The sequence below is a fragment of the Saimiri boliviensis genome, chromosome 8 (assembly GCF_048565385.1).
Source record: "Saimiri boliviensis isolate mSaiBol1 chromosome 8, mSaiBol1.pri, whole genome shotgun sequence".
In the NCBI taxonomy this organism is placed as follows: domain Eukaryota; kingdom Metazoa; phylum Chordata; class Mammalia; order Primates; family Cebidae; genus Saimiri; species Saimiri boliviensis.
In genome coordinates, this window is record NC_133456.1 from 72,225,453 (window position 1) to 72,242,979 (window position 17,527).

At 46.4% G+C, this 17,527-nt stretch overlaps 1 protein-coding gene across 1 annotated transcript in view; it reads right to left on the bottom strand.

Moving 5' to 3' along the window:
• The window catches only part of KLHL6 (kelch like family member 6), a 63,743-nt gene that overhangs the window by 30,352 nt on the left and 15,864 nt on the right, over positions 1-17,527 (bottom strand). The window contains exon 2 of the mRNA XM_003926938.4: positions 5,505-5,670. Within this exon, the coding sequence (XP_003926987.1) occupies positions 5,505-5,670 (166 nt within the window). The remainder of the gene's footprint in view (positions 1-5,504; positions 5,671-17,527) is intronic.

The window sequence follows — 17,527 nt, forward strand, 5'->3', positions numbered from 1 at the left end:
CGTGGCTGCAAATGCGGGAAGCTGCGTGCTGCAGCCACAAGCAAAGGAATGCGAGCAGCCACAAGAAACAGGAAGAGGCAAAGACAAGCTTCTTCCCCAGAGCCTCTAGCAGGAGTGCAGGCCTGATGATGCCTTGATTGTGAGTGTCTGGTCTCAAGAACTCTGAATGAATAAGCCTGTGTTGTTTGAAGCCACCCACTTTGTGCTGATTTGTTACAGCAACCTCAGGAAACTGATCCATGCTCTAAGTTGGAAGTTGGTGACCTAAGCAAACAAACAGAGTAAATAAATGCAAAAGGAAGAGTGAGGGCAGACAGAAACTTCAAATATAATATCCTCAAAGAAAACAAAATAAGAAGCAGGAGTAGGAGTCTAATAAAATAACAGACTCTTAGAAGCTAAGGCTATGGTGGCAGAAATGAACAATTCACAGAAAAGTTTAAAGACAAAGTTGAGGAAATCACCTAGAAAATAAAACAGAAAAGCTAGAGTGGTCAATAGGATACAGAAGATACAAAAAAATAAAAATAAGTCCAGGGAGTTCACCACCTAACTAATAATAGCTCCAGAAGAGATAATAAAGAGTACAATGAAGGAAACAGAGATAATACAAGAAAATTTCCCAGAATTGAAAGACATGAGTCTCCAAATTGCAATAACCTATTGTGTCGAACACCATGAATGGGGAAAAGACCACGACTATTGTAAGTGCCATTGCGGAAATGCATCAATGGACATTTAAAAAGGTACAGTGGAAATAAACAGGTTAAAAATCAAGTATCCAATAGGAACCCATTCTTATAAGATATGCAACAGGTAATATGAAGCAATGCCTTCAAAATGCCCAAAGAAAAATATTTTCAACTTTACATTTTATTTATTTATTTATATAAGACAGTTTCGCTCTTGTTGCCCAGCATGGACTGCGATGGCACGATCTCAACTTGCTACAAACTCTGCCTCCAGGGTTCCAGTGATTCTCCTGTCTCAGCCTCCCAAATAGCTGGGATTACAGGCGCCTGCCACCACATCTGGCTAATTTTTGTATTTTTAGTAGAGACAGGGTTTCACCATGTTGGCCAGGCTGATCAAACTCCCGACCTCAGATGATCTGCCCACCTCAGCCTCCCAAAGTGCTGGGATTACAAGCATGAGCCACCATGCCCGACCTCAACCTTAAATTTTAGCCTCAAACTATCAATCAAGTATAAAGGTAGAAAAAAAGACATTTTTACACATAAAAGTCTCCAAAAATTCATCTCCCACATACTTTTTTATGGTAAGCTGTTGAAGGTTGTGATTCACTAAAATGAAGGAATGTACAAGAAAGAAGACATGGTTTAGTTTAGGCTGCTATGACAGATGACCATTGACTAACAGGGTAATAAATGATGGAAATCTATTTCTCACAGTTCTGGAAGCTGGAGGTCCAGGGTGCCAGAATGGTCAGGTTCTGGCGAGGGGCATCTTCCAGGTTGCAGGTTGTCAACTTTTTGCTGTATTCTCATACGGCAGAAGAAGGCTACAGAGATCACCCGGACCTCTTTTATAGGGGCAATAATCCTATTAACAAAGGTTCCATGCTCTTGACCTAATTACCTCCCAAAGGCCTCGTCTTCTAGTACCATCACATTCAGAGTTAGGATTCTAGTGTGAATTTTAGGGGACCGCAAATATACAGGCCATTGCACATGGGATCCAGGAACAGAAAATTTACATACAAAATAGGTAAAAGGAGCTGCCAGGATAACAGCAAAGGAAAGAGCCAGGGTGACAGCTGGCGGCGGGCCTGGAGGGCAGCCAGTTCAGACAGAGGAGGACAAAGGGGAATCCGTTATCTAAAATCGAGGCATCAGGAGACAGCAGTATACACAAGTAACTCAGAACTACAGAAATAAATAAAAGAAATACTGAACACAAGTGAAATTAATTGCCCCAGAAGGGCGAACTGGAAGAGGGCATGGGAACAAAGACTGTTTTAAAGCTTTTAGCTATAGTTGACTTTTTAAGCTTTTATTAGTCTCCTAGGACTGTCATTAACAAATTAACATAAGCTTGGCAACTATGGCCTTCTTTCTGTGTCTCTGTGTCAAATCTCCCCTCCTTTCTTTTATAAGGACACCACTCACTGGACTCAGGACTCACCCTAAATCCAACAGGGACTCATCTCAAGGTCCTTAACTCAGTGACATCTGCAAAGCCCCTATTTCCAAATAAGGTCACACTCACCGCAATCAGGGTTGGGACGTGGATGTACCTTTCTAGAGGACACAATCCAACCCACTACAAAGTTATATATATCAACTACTTTGAATATTTGTACTCATTTCTTTAGCATGTACATTTCAAAAGTTTTTAGCATCTATTTCCAAGGCGACTTCCAGAAAGAGATTTCCATGTATACTTCTACCAGCAATGAATGGAAGTCTCTATTTTCCTTCACCTTTGCAAACACTGCACATTATATTGTACACACTCTTGGCCAAAATAATACACAAATGTTATTTTATTGTTGACTCAATGTACCTTTTGGATTACTAATGATGTTTGGCACTTAAAAATATATTCATGTACCAACTGGTTTTCCTCTTTTGTAAATTACCTATTTATGTCCTTAGTTCATTTTACTTCTATTAGGACATTTATCTCATCCATATAAAATAAAAGTAAAAAGATGTTACGAAAACATTGTTTTAAATGTGAAGGAAATGAAAACAACCTAAACTTTCAGCCACAGAAATTGATTCACTAAATTATTATATTATTGAATTCCATTAAGCTATTATGTCATTACAGCAATGTGTCATTACAGAAATGCATCTAGCATGAGAAGTGATTACAATGTAGGTAAAATAAATAGATTAAAAACAGTGTATCCAGGCTGGGTGGGTGGCTCACTCCTATAATACCAGCACTTTGGGAGGTCGAGGCAGGTGGATCACCTGAGGTCAGGAGTTCAAGACCAGCTTGGCCAACATGGTGCAACCCCATCTCTACTAAAAATACAAAAATTAGCTGGGCATGGTGGCACACACATGGAATCCCAGCTACTCGGGAGGCTGAGCCAGGAGAATGGCTTGAACCCAGAAGGCAGAGGTTGCAGCGAGCTGAGATTGTGCCATTGCACCCCAGGCTGGGCGACAAGAGAGAAACTTTGTCTCAAAACAAAACAACAAAACAAAAAAACAGTGTATCTAATGTGACACGTTTCCTAAAGGATATGTAATAGGCAATATTATAAACATTTATATAGCATTTATCATATACCAAGCATTGTTTAAACATTCCATAAGTATTACAACAATTCTGTGTAATGGGCTCTATTTTAATTCTGGTTTACCAAAAAGGAAACTGGAGCACAAAGAAATTAAAAACTTTTGCAAAGTTCACCATGAGTGGTGGAGCTGGGATTTAAATCTAGGCAGGCTGAGCCCAAAGCTGTGTCATTAACCACCCTCCCAGCTGCCTCTGTCCGTGTCAGTGCACAGGAGAGGCCACATAAGTGTATACACCAAGGAAGCTGCTGTATTGCCTGTGGATAGGAAGGAACTGTAGGTAATTTTTACGTCTTTTTACTTGTATGGGTTTCTAATTTTTCTGTAGTAAGTTTGTAATGCTATTCCAATTAAAAACACTAAAAACTGGATTTTGAAAACCAAAGCATTTCTCCTTAGCTTATTGTATAAGACTTGCTTTCAGCTAGTGGGAAAATCAAGAGACGTGACTACTAGTCCCGGCTCCGTTACTCAAGGCATGTGGATAAGCACTGAATAAAATCTGTATTCACTGGGCATCTACTTGAGTGTTAAAACCTTACGTAAAGCAGCAAGTGTGATTACTGTCATTATTGTCAGTGCTACTTCTTCTCTTTTAACAAGTTAGCAACCCTCTCTGGGCCCCAGTACAGATTAGTGTGAAAATATCAATGGTAGCTGTGGCTTCACTAAACAATGGTGAATGGGGTGATTCCACTCCACGTATGAGCCTTTTTCAGGGAGGCAGTTAAAAGCGGGGATATTTGCCTTTTCTAGAAAGTTTAGGAGGAAAAAAAACCCCATACCCTCTGGCATGGAAAGGATTTCCCTGAAGTTAGACTGTTGGAGTAGTGGCAATCTAAGGAGGGGACGAGAGGATGCTGCTGACATGAACGTGCTGAGTGAGTCCCTTCTTCACATAATAAGGAATGTTTTCCTGCCAGTCAGTGAGGCTGAGGGCGTAAGCAGGTGAGGACAGAGAAAAGACAGGGCGTCGGTGTGTGAGTATTTACAGAGATACTTGCTCTGCATCTTTAAGATGTCCTGGGGGAAATTAAGCCCATGAAATTGACTAGAATTGCAGCAACCCCTCACTCAGAATGCATCAGAGCTTGTTCACAGTTGATTTTCCTTCCTCTGTCCACTCTTCCTTCTTTGCCAGATTTCATAAATCCTGCCCTGACTCCAGCCTCAACAAAGCTAACCCCATGGCCAAAGGTCTTAGACCCTGGACCCCTCATTCCCTACCTTTCCGGACTGACTTTCCACTCCCCTCAACTCCCAAACCTGTTGATGAACCAAGTGGATGCTATCTCCCCAAATCCCAAACCATGGAACAGATCTGATGTGTGCCCTGGTCTCTGGGAATGACCTGGCCTATCCCTGGACCCTGATTTGCATAAGTCTCAACATCCAGGCAATGCAACAATCTCTGCCTTCATCCAGTGGAATCAGGTTCAGTGGTGTAATCTCAGACCTAAACAAACATGATAACTTGGGAAGGGATCTCCGAGATAACTGCGGGTGCAACTGACATAATCTATGGGCCTTTTATGAAGCTATATCTAATGATTATAATCAGATTGGAGCAAACATTGTTGAATGGAAGCAATACACGTGATTGTAAAATAAACCTGAATCCTATGGGCCTCTCCCTCACCTTCTATGACACCCTTACTTCTCAATGACCTTCTTTCACAGCCACCACCAAGTGCTGACCATGCAAGGTCCTGCCTCCCCTAGGACCTCAATCCTCCTGCCCAGGAAGCTGCGTGGTGTGGCGTCCAGCATGTGGACCCTGCACTCAGCAAGCCCAGGGTTCATGTCACAGCCTTGCCAACTCTTCTCTATGCGCCTTCCTTTCCCCACTTGTAAAATGGGGGAAATAATCACCTCCCCAGATTGCGCTGTGAATTAGAAGCTGTACGTGGAAGTGCTGGCTGCAGCCACCGGCCCCAATTAAGCTTCTGCACATTGTAGTCATTGGTTTTAGAGTCAGGGCCCTAGCGTAGGTTCTGGGCACCACACTCCCCTGGCTTCACCTTACTGAGGAGTCAGTGCCCCATCTCACCACCTCTCAGGAAATGTCCAAATGAGCATCTTCTAGCTTTCAAGTAAGCACAAGCCCAGCAAGCAGGGGTGTGTGTGTGGGTGGGTAGGTGTCCCTGTCCCAGGCACAGGCCTGGCTTCTGGAGAACTACTGCGTTCACCTGCTTCACAGAAGAGTACTGAGCCAGTTTGTTCACACACCTGGAAGAGGTTAGCAGCCTCCAGGACCCGCTGGACGTTCTGCTTGGTGATCAGCGCCTTGCTGGTGTACGTGTAGTCCAGGAGAGTGTGCATGGTCTCAGCATCAACCCCCTTAATAATGATCCTCTTCTCATACTTTTCCTTTAAATCATTGCAGAACATGGCCCTGGAAGAAAAATGTGTGAATGTGAATCCTACCGGAACCCGAGGTTGCAGGCCTGAAGAGATCCCATTTCAGATTCCTCAGCCCTCAGGGAACAGGGAGTTTCCCAAGGTCAGGTCCTAGGCCGGTGGCTCTCTGCTCCCCAGCACCCCCTACACGTCAGACATTCCATCAGAACTCACCAAGCTGAATGGAATTCCATGCCCGACTGTGATCCCCAAAGTCAGTCCCAGATCTATTTTATTGGCTTTTATTGGCTCAAAGTGCAGGTGATTCATGTGAGGGCACTGTAGGATCCCCAGGCTTCATCTTTTCTTCCTCCCCCAGCGCCCAAACAGGCTTCTGACTCTCACAATAGCTGCATTCTGGCCTGGCCAGCTGAGGCCGCGATACCTGCAGAAATGCCAGTGGCGCTGCAGCTGCCTCACCCCAGACGCTGAACCTCATGTCCGTGGTTCCCATATGCATGTGGGAGCCCTGAATTCCCTCATTCCAGGACTCCATCTCACCTCTGGATTCTGCCTTTCCTGCTCCCTCCCCAGGACTGGACTTCCAGATACTTAGCCTCCATCGTGGAAGCAGGGAAACAGGGTGTAGGTTCTATTACATCCGATGCACCAGGATTTGAACACCAGCTCCACCAACCCCAGAGTTGGACAGGTTATTTAATCTCCATGACCTTCAGTTCTCTTATCTGGAATGGGGATTTTAATAGCTATTTTTTAAGTTTATTGTAAGGATTAGGATCCAAAGGACTATAAATCATTCTTCCATAAAGACACATGTGCGTATGTTCATTGCAGCACTATTCACAATAGCAAAGACATAGAATCAACCCAAATGGTCACTGGTGGTAGACTGGATAAAGAAAACACCACGGTGTTGCATGAACACCATGAAATACTATGCAGCCATAAAAAAGAACAAGATCATGCCTTCGCAAGGATATGGAAGGAGCTGGGGGCCATTATCCTTAGCAAACTAACCCAAGAGCAGAAAACCAAATACCTCATGTTCTCACTTACAAGTAGGAGCTAAACGATGAGCACAAGTGGACACATAGAGGGGAACAGGACACACTGAGTCCTATCGGAGGGTGGAGGGAGGGAGGAGGCAGAGGATCAGGAAAAATAATGAGTACTAGGCTTAATACCTGGGTGATGAAATAATCTGTACAACTCCCCATGACATAAGTTCACCTTTATAACAAACCTGCATATATACCCTGAGCTTAAAACCAAAGTTAAACAAAAGAGAGAGAGATTTTTTTTTAACCCCATACAAGGCTCAGACGTGAATTTATCGTACTTCTTCGACTTTGACATTTAAACTGTTGGCCCTTCCCAGGAAATGCGTGAGCAATTTTATTTATTTTTAAAGTGTATGTAGGCCGGGCATGGTGGCTCATACCTGTAATCCCAGCACTTTGAGAGGCCGAGGCAGGCGGATCACCAGGTCAGGAGTCCGAGACCAGCCTGATCAACATGGTGAAACCTGTCTACTAAAAACACAAAAATTAGCTGGGCATGGTGGCACATGCCTGTAATCCCAGCTACTCGGGAGGCTAAGGCAGGAAAATCACTTGAACCCAGGAGGCAGGGGTTGCAGTGAGCTGAGATCATGCCACTGTACTCCAGTCTGGGCGACAGCATGAGATTCCGTGTCAGAAAAAAACGTTGCTAAAGTGTATATAACCTAACCATGCTCTGAAAAGATTTCTGGAATTCTGGAAACCTGAATGGCACCCAAAATACAGCAAGAATGCATGAATTAAAAGTAGGTGGGGGGCCGGGCGTGGGAGCTCATGCCTGTAATCCCAGCACTCTGGGAGGATCACTTGAGGTCAGGAGTTCAAGGCCAGCCTGGCCAGCATGGTGAAACCCCGTCTCCACTAAAAATAGAAAAAATTAGCCAGGTGTGGTGGCACGCTCCTGTAATTCCAATTACTTGGGAGACTGAGGCAGGATAATCGCTTAAACCTAGGAGGCGGAGGTTACAGTGAGCCAAGACTATACCACTGCACTCCAACCTAGATGTCAGAGCAAAACTTCACCTCAAAAAAAAAAAAGTAGGTAGGGAAAATATAGAAAAACATGAGTGGGAACATGAAGGCAATCTGTGAATGAGGCCAGCAATGCCTGCCACGTGGCTGCTACACTGTCATTATAGGTGGGTTGACTAAGTGCATCAGAGACAATATGGCCAGTTACACAATTCACAATCCTCACTCTGTGTGTGTGTGTGTGTGTGTGTGTGTGTGTGTGTGTGTGTGTATTTTAACAAATCCAAATGCTCAGAATAATTATTATTGTTCTTAGCATTAAGAATTAGATGGGCTGAACAACAGCCTCATGACATTCTCACCCCATGAGGCCAGTCTTTAATAAGATACAGCTGAGACAGCTCCTTTAGTCCCACTCCCACAAAATCCTGTTCACTCTTGCATGCCCTCCCAGTGGCTGTGAGACCTCAGCAATCCCTTAATAAGCTGGGGCAGCACAGCTTATAAAAACAACTCCTTGGAGGCTCTGTAATTCCACATCTTTCAGTTGACCACGCATTTGCAAAGCACCTATCTAGGTAGTGCTGGAAGAGATTTAAATCTTCTTCTAGACAGTACTCTGGACTGAACTGTGTGCCCACAAATTTGTATGTTGAAACTCTAGAGCTGGGCCTGGTGGCTCATGCCTGTCATCCCAGCACTTTGGGAGGCCGACGTGGGTGGATCAGTTGAAGTCAGGAGCTCAAGAGCAGCCTGGCCAACACGGTGAAACGCTATCTCTAAAACAATACAAAAATGAGCCAGGTGTGGCTAATGGCTTGAACCCAGGAGGCAGAGGTTGTAGTGAGCTGAAATTCAGCCACTGCACTCTAGCTTGGGCAACAGAGCAAGACTCTGTCTCAAAAAAAAAAAAAAAAAAAAAAAGACAAGAAACTCTAACCCCCAATGCCCCAGTGTGACTCTATTTGCAAATAGGGGTTTTAGGAGGTAATTAAGAAAAATGAGGTCCTAGGGTTGAGGTCCTAATCAGATAGGACTGACTTCTTATAAGGAGAGGAAGAGAGACTAGAATTCTCCTGCGCGATCGCTCTGCCCCATATGAGGACTCAGTGAGGAGGTGGCCATCTGCAAGCCAGGACAGGGACTTCCCTAGCGCCCGCCCATGCTAGCACCCCAGTCTCGGACTTTCAGCATCCAGAACTGTGAGAAAAATCAATGTAAACATGGCGAATCCATCCAGTCTATGGTGTTTTGTTACGGCAACCCAAGCTGAATAAGGCACATTTTGGTCCTGAGAAGTGGGGTGCTGCTGTCACAGACACCTACAAAATGTGAAAACGGCGTTGGAACTGAGAATTGGGTAGAGGTTAGAGGAGGTTTTGAGGTGAATGCTAGAAAAAGTCTAGATTGCCATGAATAGAATGTTGGCAGAAATATGGGTATTAAAGGTCATTCTGGTGAGGTCTCAAATGGAAATGAGGAACTTGTATTGGAAACTGGAGGAAAACTGATCCTTGTTATAAAGTGGCAAAGTCTGGACTAAACTGTGCTCTGCTGTGTTGCAAGCGGTGGGACTTGCAAACAACGAAGCTGGGTAGTTAGCTGAGGGTACTTCTGAGCAAACGTGGAAGAAGCAGCTTCTTTCCTCCTGGGAGAGGGATGAATTAGAAAAACAATGTGTAGGCAAAAGGGAACCAAAAATCAAAGCGTTGGAAAATTCTCGGCCTATCCATACTGAGAAAAATGAGGAAGCATTTTCTGAAGTGAACACCAAAAATGTGGCTGGATCATCACTTAATAAAATGCTTATGGAATTATAGGAACAGAAACACTGCCGGTTTGAACTGAAGGGGAAGAGACAAGACAATTGAAGGAAGGCTGTCAGACTTCTTGGATCTCACAGCAAAAAACAATGAGGTACTCAGCTGTGAACATGCACTATTTTTATTTTTTGAGACACAGTCTCACTCTGTCGCCCAGGCTGGAGTACAGTGGCGCCATCTCGGCTCCCTGCAACCTCTGCCTCTCAAGTTCAAGCGATTTTCCTTCCTCAGCCTCCAGAGTAGCTGGGATTATAGGCGCCTGCCAGCACGCCTGACTAATTTTTACATTTTTAGTGGAGATAGGGTTTCGCTATGTTGGCCAGGCTGGTCTCAAACTCCTGATGTCCAGTGATCCACCCACCTCAGCCTCCCAAAGTGCTGGGATTACAGGCGTGAGCCACCTCGCCTGGCCCGCACTATTCTCTAAGAGGGAAAAATTACCGTAAGGGTGATTCAGAAATAATCAGGGCCACTGCCTCAGTTCAAGAAGCCAGATAGCCTCCATGCGATGCCTGGGAGTTGGGGGAGGGGTTGTTGGCAGGACTCACACCTACAGCCATGGAGGTGGCATGCCACCTCAGCAGGCTGGAAGGGAGGACAAACCTAAAAGGTTATTCTGAAGCCTTAAACTCTACTGGACTTTATCTCCTGGGTTCTGGGCTTTCTTGGGACACATCACTTCTTCTTTCGCATTTCTCCCTTTTGGAACGGGAATGTCTATCCCGCACTTGCCCCGTTATCGTATCTTAGAAGCATATAACTTGTCTTGTTCCACAGATTCACAGCTGGTGAGGAGTTTTGCTTCAGGAGGATTTGTACTTCAAGTCTCACCCATATCTGATCTAGATGATATTTAGACAAGAATTTGGACTTCAGAGTTGATGCTGGGATAAATTAAGACTTGGGAAGCTGCTGGGATGTAACGAATGTATTTTGCATATAAGAAGGACATGAATTTGGGGGCCAAGTACAGAATGTCATGGGTTGAATTATGTCCCCCACAAAATTCATATGTTGAAGCCCTAACCCCTAATGTGACTGTATTCGGAGATAAGATCTTTAGGAGGTAATTAAAGGGAAATGAGATCACAAGGATGGGTCTCAATTTGAAAGGATTAGTGTCCTTATAAGAAGAGAGAGGTTCCACACGCACCCCACCACGTCTGCTCACGCACTGAGAAAAGGCCATGTGAGGACACAGTGAGAAAGTGGCCGTCTGCAAGCCAGGAAGGAAGCCCTCGCCAGAAACCAGATCATGCTAGCAACTTCATGCTAGATTTCCAGACTCCACAGAACTGTGAGGAAATAAACATTCCTGCTGTTTAAGCCACACACTCTAAGGTTTTTGTTATGGCAGCCCAAGCTGACTAATACTGGCAGTCTCTACCCACCCCAGACCCTCACAGTTCACAACCCAGCAAGGGCATTGATGCCGAAATAACAGTCTACAAGGGCCATGAGCTACAAAGTGCGGTGGAGGCCTGGAGTGGCTGCTCATGGAGAAGGAAAATTCTGAAATGTGAAGCCTGTGGGTAGGATTTCTAGGTAAAATGCACAGTGAGTAAAGCCATAAGGGTGCAAGAGCATTGGACAGTAGAGAAACTAGCAGGTATGTAGCATCTGATAGGTGCCTTAGGGAGCCATTATCACCCAGCCAAGTCACTGAAAGTCAGCGAAGGCCCCTGGTGATGGAATTTCCAACACTAGGACTTCCATTTCAACACGTAGAGAAACTAGCAGATATGTGCATCAGTTAGAGCTCAGGAGACATGAGAGAGACAGATGAGAAGACGGTCTGGCAAGATACGCTGGAGCCTGCCTGCGGAGGCACCGGAGGGGGAGTTAGGTTTTCACTCGGTGAGCAATGGTAGCCACCGAAGGTTGAGGAGCAAAGGCAGGACTCGCAGAGAACGTTTTTAACAGATGTGTTCTCACTTTTGTTTGTAGGTGATGGGCGCCACTGGAGTCAAATATCAAATGAACCCAAAAAGAGCTGGGAGGCTGTGTCAATGTGGAAGCCTTTTGTCAGAAAATGTACTAATTGAGGCAGTAGCCACACAGCTAGGGAACGTCTCCAAACATTTGTCACTGGACTTTCTGAGCTACAGACACATGAACATGTGCCTTAGGGAGCCATTAACTCCCAGCCAAGTGAAACGTGAAGGCCCAGGTGGAGCTCTGGTGATGAGATTCCCAGCGCTAGGACTCCATCTCAGTTGTGCTCCTCCTCTCTATCCCACACCTCCTATTTATCTCTGAAAATCAATGATCAGTTTCTCTCTTTCTTTCTTATTTTTTCTGGACTCTGGAAATCAATAATCTCCTCCCTCCCTCCCTTCCTTCTCTCTTTCTCTTTCTCTTTCTCTCTCTCTCTCTCTCTCTCTCTCTCTCTCTCTTCCTGGGCTCCAGCGACCCTCTTGCCTCAGGCTCCCCAGTAGCTAGGACTATAGATACCCACACCCAGATAATTTTTTCTTTAATTTTTGTAGAGACAAGGTCTCACTCTGTTGCCCAGGCTGGTGTTGAATGCTAGGGTTCAGGAGATCCTCCTTCCTCGGCCTCCCAAAGTGCAAGTCTCACTACCTAAGGAAGGCTGGCAGTTGCAGCTGTTTACAGCACTCTCCAGTGAGACTTATAAACCACTCAGTCCCTCAGCCAAACTAGCAAAACATAACATCTGTATGTCAGTGTACTCCTCAAGAACACTGCCCACAGCCCTGTGGAGATGAAAACTCTGGCCATGTTCCCATGCAAGCAGAATCCCTCTAAGTCCCACTGGGCCATTGCTGATGTCTCAGCATGCCATGAAACGCCACCATCCAAGCTGATGACAGAAAGAAGGGCTTGTTCCATCCTGCAAGATCAGACGAGCTAGAACATCAATTACAACAAATATCTGTGGTCAGGCTTCAGTGACGATACAATCACAAAGATACAATGGACATTTATTGTTTCGTCTGCCCAACTGACTCCTGCCTCTTTTAGTAGGAGTACTCCTACTAAGTCAAAGTCTGCAGGACAGACCCCCACAAGTAGTAACCCCAACAAAAATCAGCAGGTGTTCAAGGCCTTTTCTAGTGGGTCAGCTCAGTGTCAGCACTCGGTAGACCAGCCCAAACTTTGCTCTCTGAGAAGACAGCTGGATTGGTGGCTAACAACGTACCTCGTGGCATACATGCAAGACGTTATGTAATAAAAACACTTTCTAGAAAGACACTGACCAATTCTCATGAGATTCTTGTAGAACAGGGGTAGCTAGGAGGATCCTCATTTTACAGCAGAAACAACCCCACAGCCGTGTACCAGCTGCCTAACACTTGGGTGGTGAGTCAGTGCTGACCCCAAAATAGAGCCTGAGCCAGTGAGCTTGTCTCCCACACAGTCATGAAATATCCACAGGCCCAACAATCTCCTAGCATGAAGTCAGGCCTGGCTGCCCGCCTCTGCAGTGTCTACCGGGTTGCCTCCCTCAGGTCTCTGTCAACCATCACCTTCTCAGAGAGGCTCTCCCCGACACTCCCCCAAATCTGAAATTGCCCTCACCTCTTCGCTTCCTTTACTTTTTTTCATGGCTCCACACACCCTAAAATTATATTACATATCTATTTGTTAACTATTGTCACCCACTAGAATGCCAGCTGAGTGAGGGTGCACCATGCTCAGCACTGTATCTAGGGGCCAGAGCAGTGCCCACCACCAAGGAGAGACGGTCCCTAGAGAGAGTGAGTGATTGAATGAATCGATCAATCAACTTGTCCTTCCTAGTCCCTTTGCACTTGCTTTTGTTAAGAATCTGTGCCTCCAAGAATTATCAAGCATCCCTGGAGGATGAGGCCCTCACCCCCACTAGGGAACGCCTATCACACTCCCGAGTCTAGGGCCTAGAGCCTGGAGATGACACTCGAGCATTCGACTTACCTACACTACTTTGATAAGTTCTACAAGCTCCTCTAGTCCCTAAACTTCACCAACTCAGAATATTTCACCCAGCCCAACTCCCTTGTGGCTGACCCTTTCCCTAGAACTCCACGCCTCTGAACTCCCTGCCTCCTGTAACACTAATCATAACCCTATAGGCAAATACTCGCCCCATCACCCCCACTATCTCACTCCCACGCCGGCTCCACCCCTGTCTGCCCCCGTTCTGTCCTTCCTCTTATTCCTTCACCATCCGCATTTACACCAGGAACTAACTCCTCTGTTTCACTGAGATATTCTGTGTCAGGGTGGCTTTAACAGTTGCAAAATGTGTTAAATTCTACTTAAGAATGCACTGTCCATATGTATACAATCAGTCTAAACATTTTTTAAACAAGTCAGCATGTCCTACACAATGAACACTATTGTTAAGAAAGGATTATTGGATATAAACACAATGAAGTCAGTCAAAGGGGGTTCCATTGCAGAGAAAGCAGGGAGTCAGCAGATGCAAGTGTGACCCAGCATGACATGGCATCTCTCTCTATGGTCCTCAGCACCTCGTAGTCCAAGGCACCAACACCCGCGCCAGTGCTAACCAAGGGACGCACGTAAACATTCGGCTCTGCCCTGTCTCTGAGCTCAAGCGGTCCCCTCAGCTTTATCATACGGACCCTGTCTCAATACTGGAGTCTGGCTTACACCCTTGGCCTCAGATACTCCAGCCTCGAGAGGTGGATCTCAAAGGGTATTCCCTGAGCCAGCCTCATCAGAACCTCTGGGTGCTAGCTTATTCAGAATGCAGAATCCTGTATCCCACCTACCTTAGATTTGCTGAAGCCAATTCCCTAGCAGAGGGGCTGGAGGTACATATTTAATTAGATGTCCCTGGCTCTGACCCATAATTCCTTTACAAAACAAACTCTGAGAACCTCTGCCCTAGAAAGAGGTCACCCCTACTTCCCAACACAGTCCTCCTCCTGAAAAGGAGATTGAATGAAGATCAAGATCATGGAAATGATCGGCCACAGTGCTGGGACAGATATGTCCCTGGAAAGTCCTCCCTCACCATGGAGCCTTCCTTTCATCTTCTGAGACGCAGTCTTCCTGTAATTCCACGAGGCCTAGAGCTGCCTCCCAAATCAGGTGGCAATCCCATTCCATCTGCCAGCTTTGCTGCAAATTGACAGAGGAGCCAGAACCCCAGAGCTGCCCCTTCCTGACTCTAAGCATCAGCAGGCCTCAAAAGAACTCCCTTCCGCCAAGCGTCCTACCCTAGTTCACCACTCCTCAAGGACACTGCCCACAGCCCCTGTGGAGATGAAAACTCTGGCCATGTTCCCATGCAAGCAGAATCCCTCTAAGTCCCACTGGGCCATTGCTTATGTCTCAGCATGCCATGAAATTCCACCATCCAAGCTGATGACAGAAAGAAGGGCTTGCTCCATCCTGCAAGATCAGACGAGCTAGAACATCAATTACAACAAATACCTGTGGTCAGCCTTCAGTGATGATACAGTCACAAAGATACAACGGACAGTTTTTGTTTCGTCTGCCCAACTGACTCCTGCCTTTCTTAGTAGGAATGCCCAGATCTTCCACTGGGAACTACCCCTCCTCCAATATCAGGCTGAGAGATATGGGTGAAGCCAGCCCCACCTCTTAGATCAGTGGTGAGCACCGTCCAAGTCGTATATTACGTCCCCCAAGCCACAGTGATTGGTTCAGGGATGGGAACAGGAAGAAGCCAATTCAGTTGGAGCCAATTCCAGAAATTTCCTTGGAATTCCTGAGAAAGATAAGCTGTCTTCCCACTAGAATTCCTGGGCTGGTGGAAATGAAAGTCTGGACATGCTGGCTACCTGCTTGGCCCCACGTGCGAAGACATTCCCTAAGAGAGAATCTCACACAGAAGAAAGGGGAACTAAGAAGGAGAGAGAAACTGAGTCATGGCAACATTCATTTGGACCCAACTATACCTAGAACCATTACCCCTAGACTTTTCTTTTAATTCCAGGAGCAAATATATTATTCTTTTCCCCCTTATGCTTGGACCAGTGTGAACTAAACGTCTGCCGCTTGCAGGGCAGCGGGATACGACTGGACAAAAGAAACCCTGACCAGTGAATGGGCCCAAATGCCAAAGATGAATTAAAAGTGGTCAGGAAAAGAAAGTGTTAGGTACTCTCGGCCGGGCATGGTGGCTCATGCCTGCAATCCCAGCACTTGGGGAGGCCAAGGCAGGTGGATCACGTGAGGTCAGGAGTTCGAGACCAACACCTGGCCAACATGGTGAAAACCCATCTCTACTGAAAATACAAAAATTAGCTGCACATGGTGGTGCACACCTACAGTCGCAGCTACTCGGGAGGCTGAGGCAGGAGAATTGCTTGAACCTGGGAGGTGGAGGTTCCAGTGAGCCAAGACTGCATCACCGCTCTCCAGCCTGGGCGACAGAGGGAGACTGTCTCAAAAAAAAAAAAAGTTTTAAGTACTCTCAACACTGGTATCCAAGGCCCTTGACAGTCTGGACTGTGTCATCCCTTCTCCTTCCTAAGAGCAGCTGTACTCAGCACGGACAGTCTCCAGCACATACGCTTGTTCCCATCAGCACCCTTGGCTGCAAACAGGACCCTCTCTATACACTTTATTGGGTCTTTTTTTTTTTTTTTTTCAGACAGGGTCTCACTCTGTCGCCCAGGCTGGAGTGCTGAGAGTTTAACTTACAAAACACAGCGGTTACTCTTTACCTTCGTTTGCTTTTGTTTTTACGCATCTTCCACCTCCTGCTGAAGATGAAACCTGGCTTCCCCTAACGAAATGCCACTTCCCTCACAGCCCAGCGAGGTCAGCTCAGGTTCTCCTTCCCCTCCGGGCCGGGAGCAGGGTCTGCATTTGCGCTCACTGTCCACTGCCATGTCCTGACCAGGCTGTTGCCCGGAGGCTCCACATCACCCCCTTTTCCCAAACACTTTCCAGGCCCACCTCCAGGACTCTAGAGCTTTCCTACGTCATTGTCCAGAAGTTATGGATCAGCCTCTGCTTAAAGATTTTTTTTTTCTGAGCATTCCCTGGTTCTAAGGGATTCCCCAGAACCTTGCAAGTTGGCACTGGTCCCAATCTTAACCCCACGGTTTTCAGCCACTAAAGCTCCTCCAGTCCTAAAAGTTATCCCTCATGACGGGGCAAAGATGATGGTATTGTGTTCTAGGCTGCTGCCTCTGCCAGCTGCCACAGAGGAATCTGGACTGCCAGGTCTGTCCCTTGGGCTTTCATGACACAGAATCCAAAGGGAAGGGGAAGGAAGTCAGGCGCTCCTCCAGCTAGGGATGGGGAGCAGTTATGAGTCTAGACGGGAAGCAGAAGCTGCCACAGTTGGGCTACACGCAAGGTACATGGGCCGGGCTTGACTTGAGCTCAAATCCAGTGCCCTCTACACTTACCAACATAGTAAAACCCCATCTCCACTGCAACAGTCCTTGAGAAAGGAGCCCCCATTTCTAATTGGTCCTCCCAGGTAACTTATTTAAATTCAAAGGAAGAAGCTGGGTGTGGTGGCACATGCCTGTAGTCCCAGCTACTTGGGAGGCCAGGCCAGGAGGATCACTTGAGACCAGGAGTTCAGGTCCACCCTGGGCAACATAGCAAGACTCTTAAAAAACACAAAACAACAAAAACAAAAAATAAAAATCAAAGGAAGGCACCCTAAAAGCCAGCAGTGGTCTCCGTCAGAGATGTGGATAAGAGAGGGGAACATACGTATTTTAATAATAGCTGTAGTGTGTATCTCCAAGGTGTTCAAAAATTGCAAGTTCAGAATTTGAGTTGTTTTGTTTCTGAGCTTTGCTCTAAATGGGAATAGCCTGGGAAGCAAAGGGTTGATAAGGTTACACCACTTTCTCTTTCGTGGAAGAGAAAGAGTCCCGAGGCTCAGAGCTGGCCCTCAGCATGTTCCAGCCCTCCTGATCTCACTTTCCCTACCTTCCCTGCTGGGCAGTGCTGCCTTTCCCTGATGCTCTCTGTGGTCTGGCTGCCCTGAGGGCCGGCAGAAAGGACTCTGAATGTTGCTGGGGGCCTTCTCCCCAACCACACTGCCTACACCTTCATGCCAACCCTC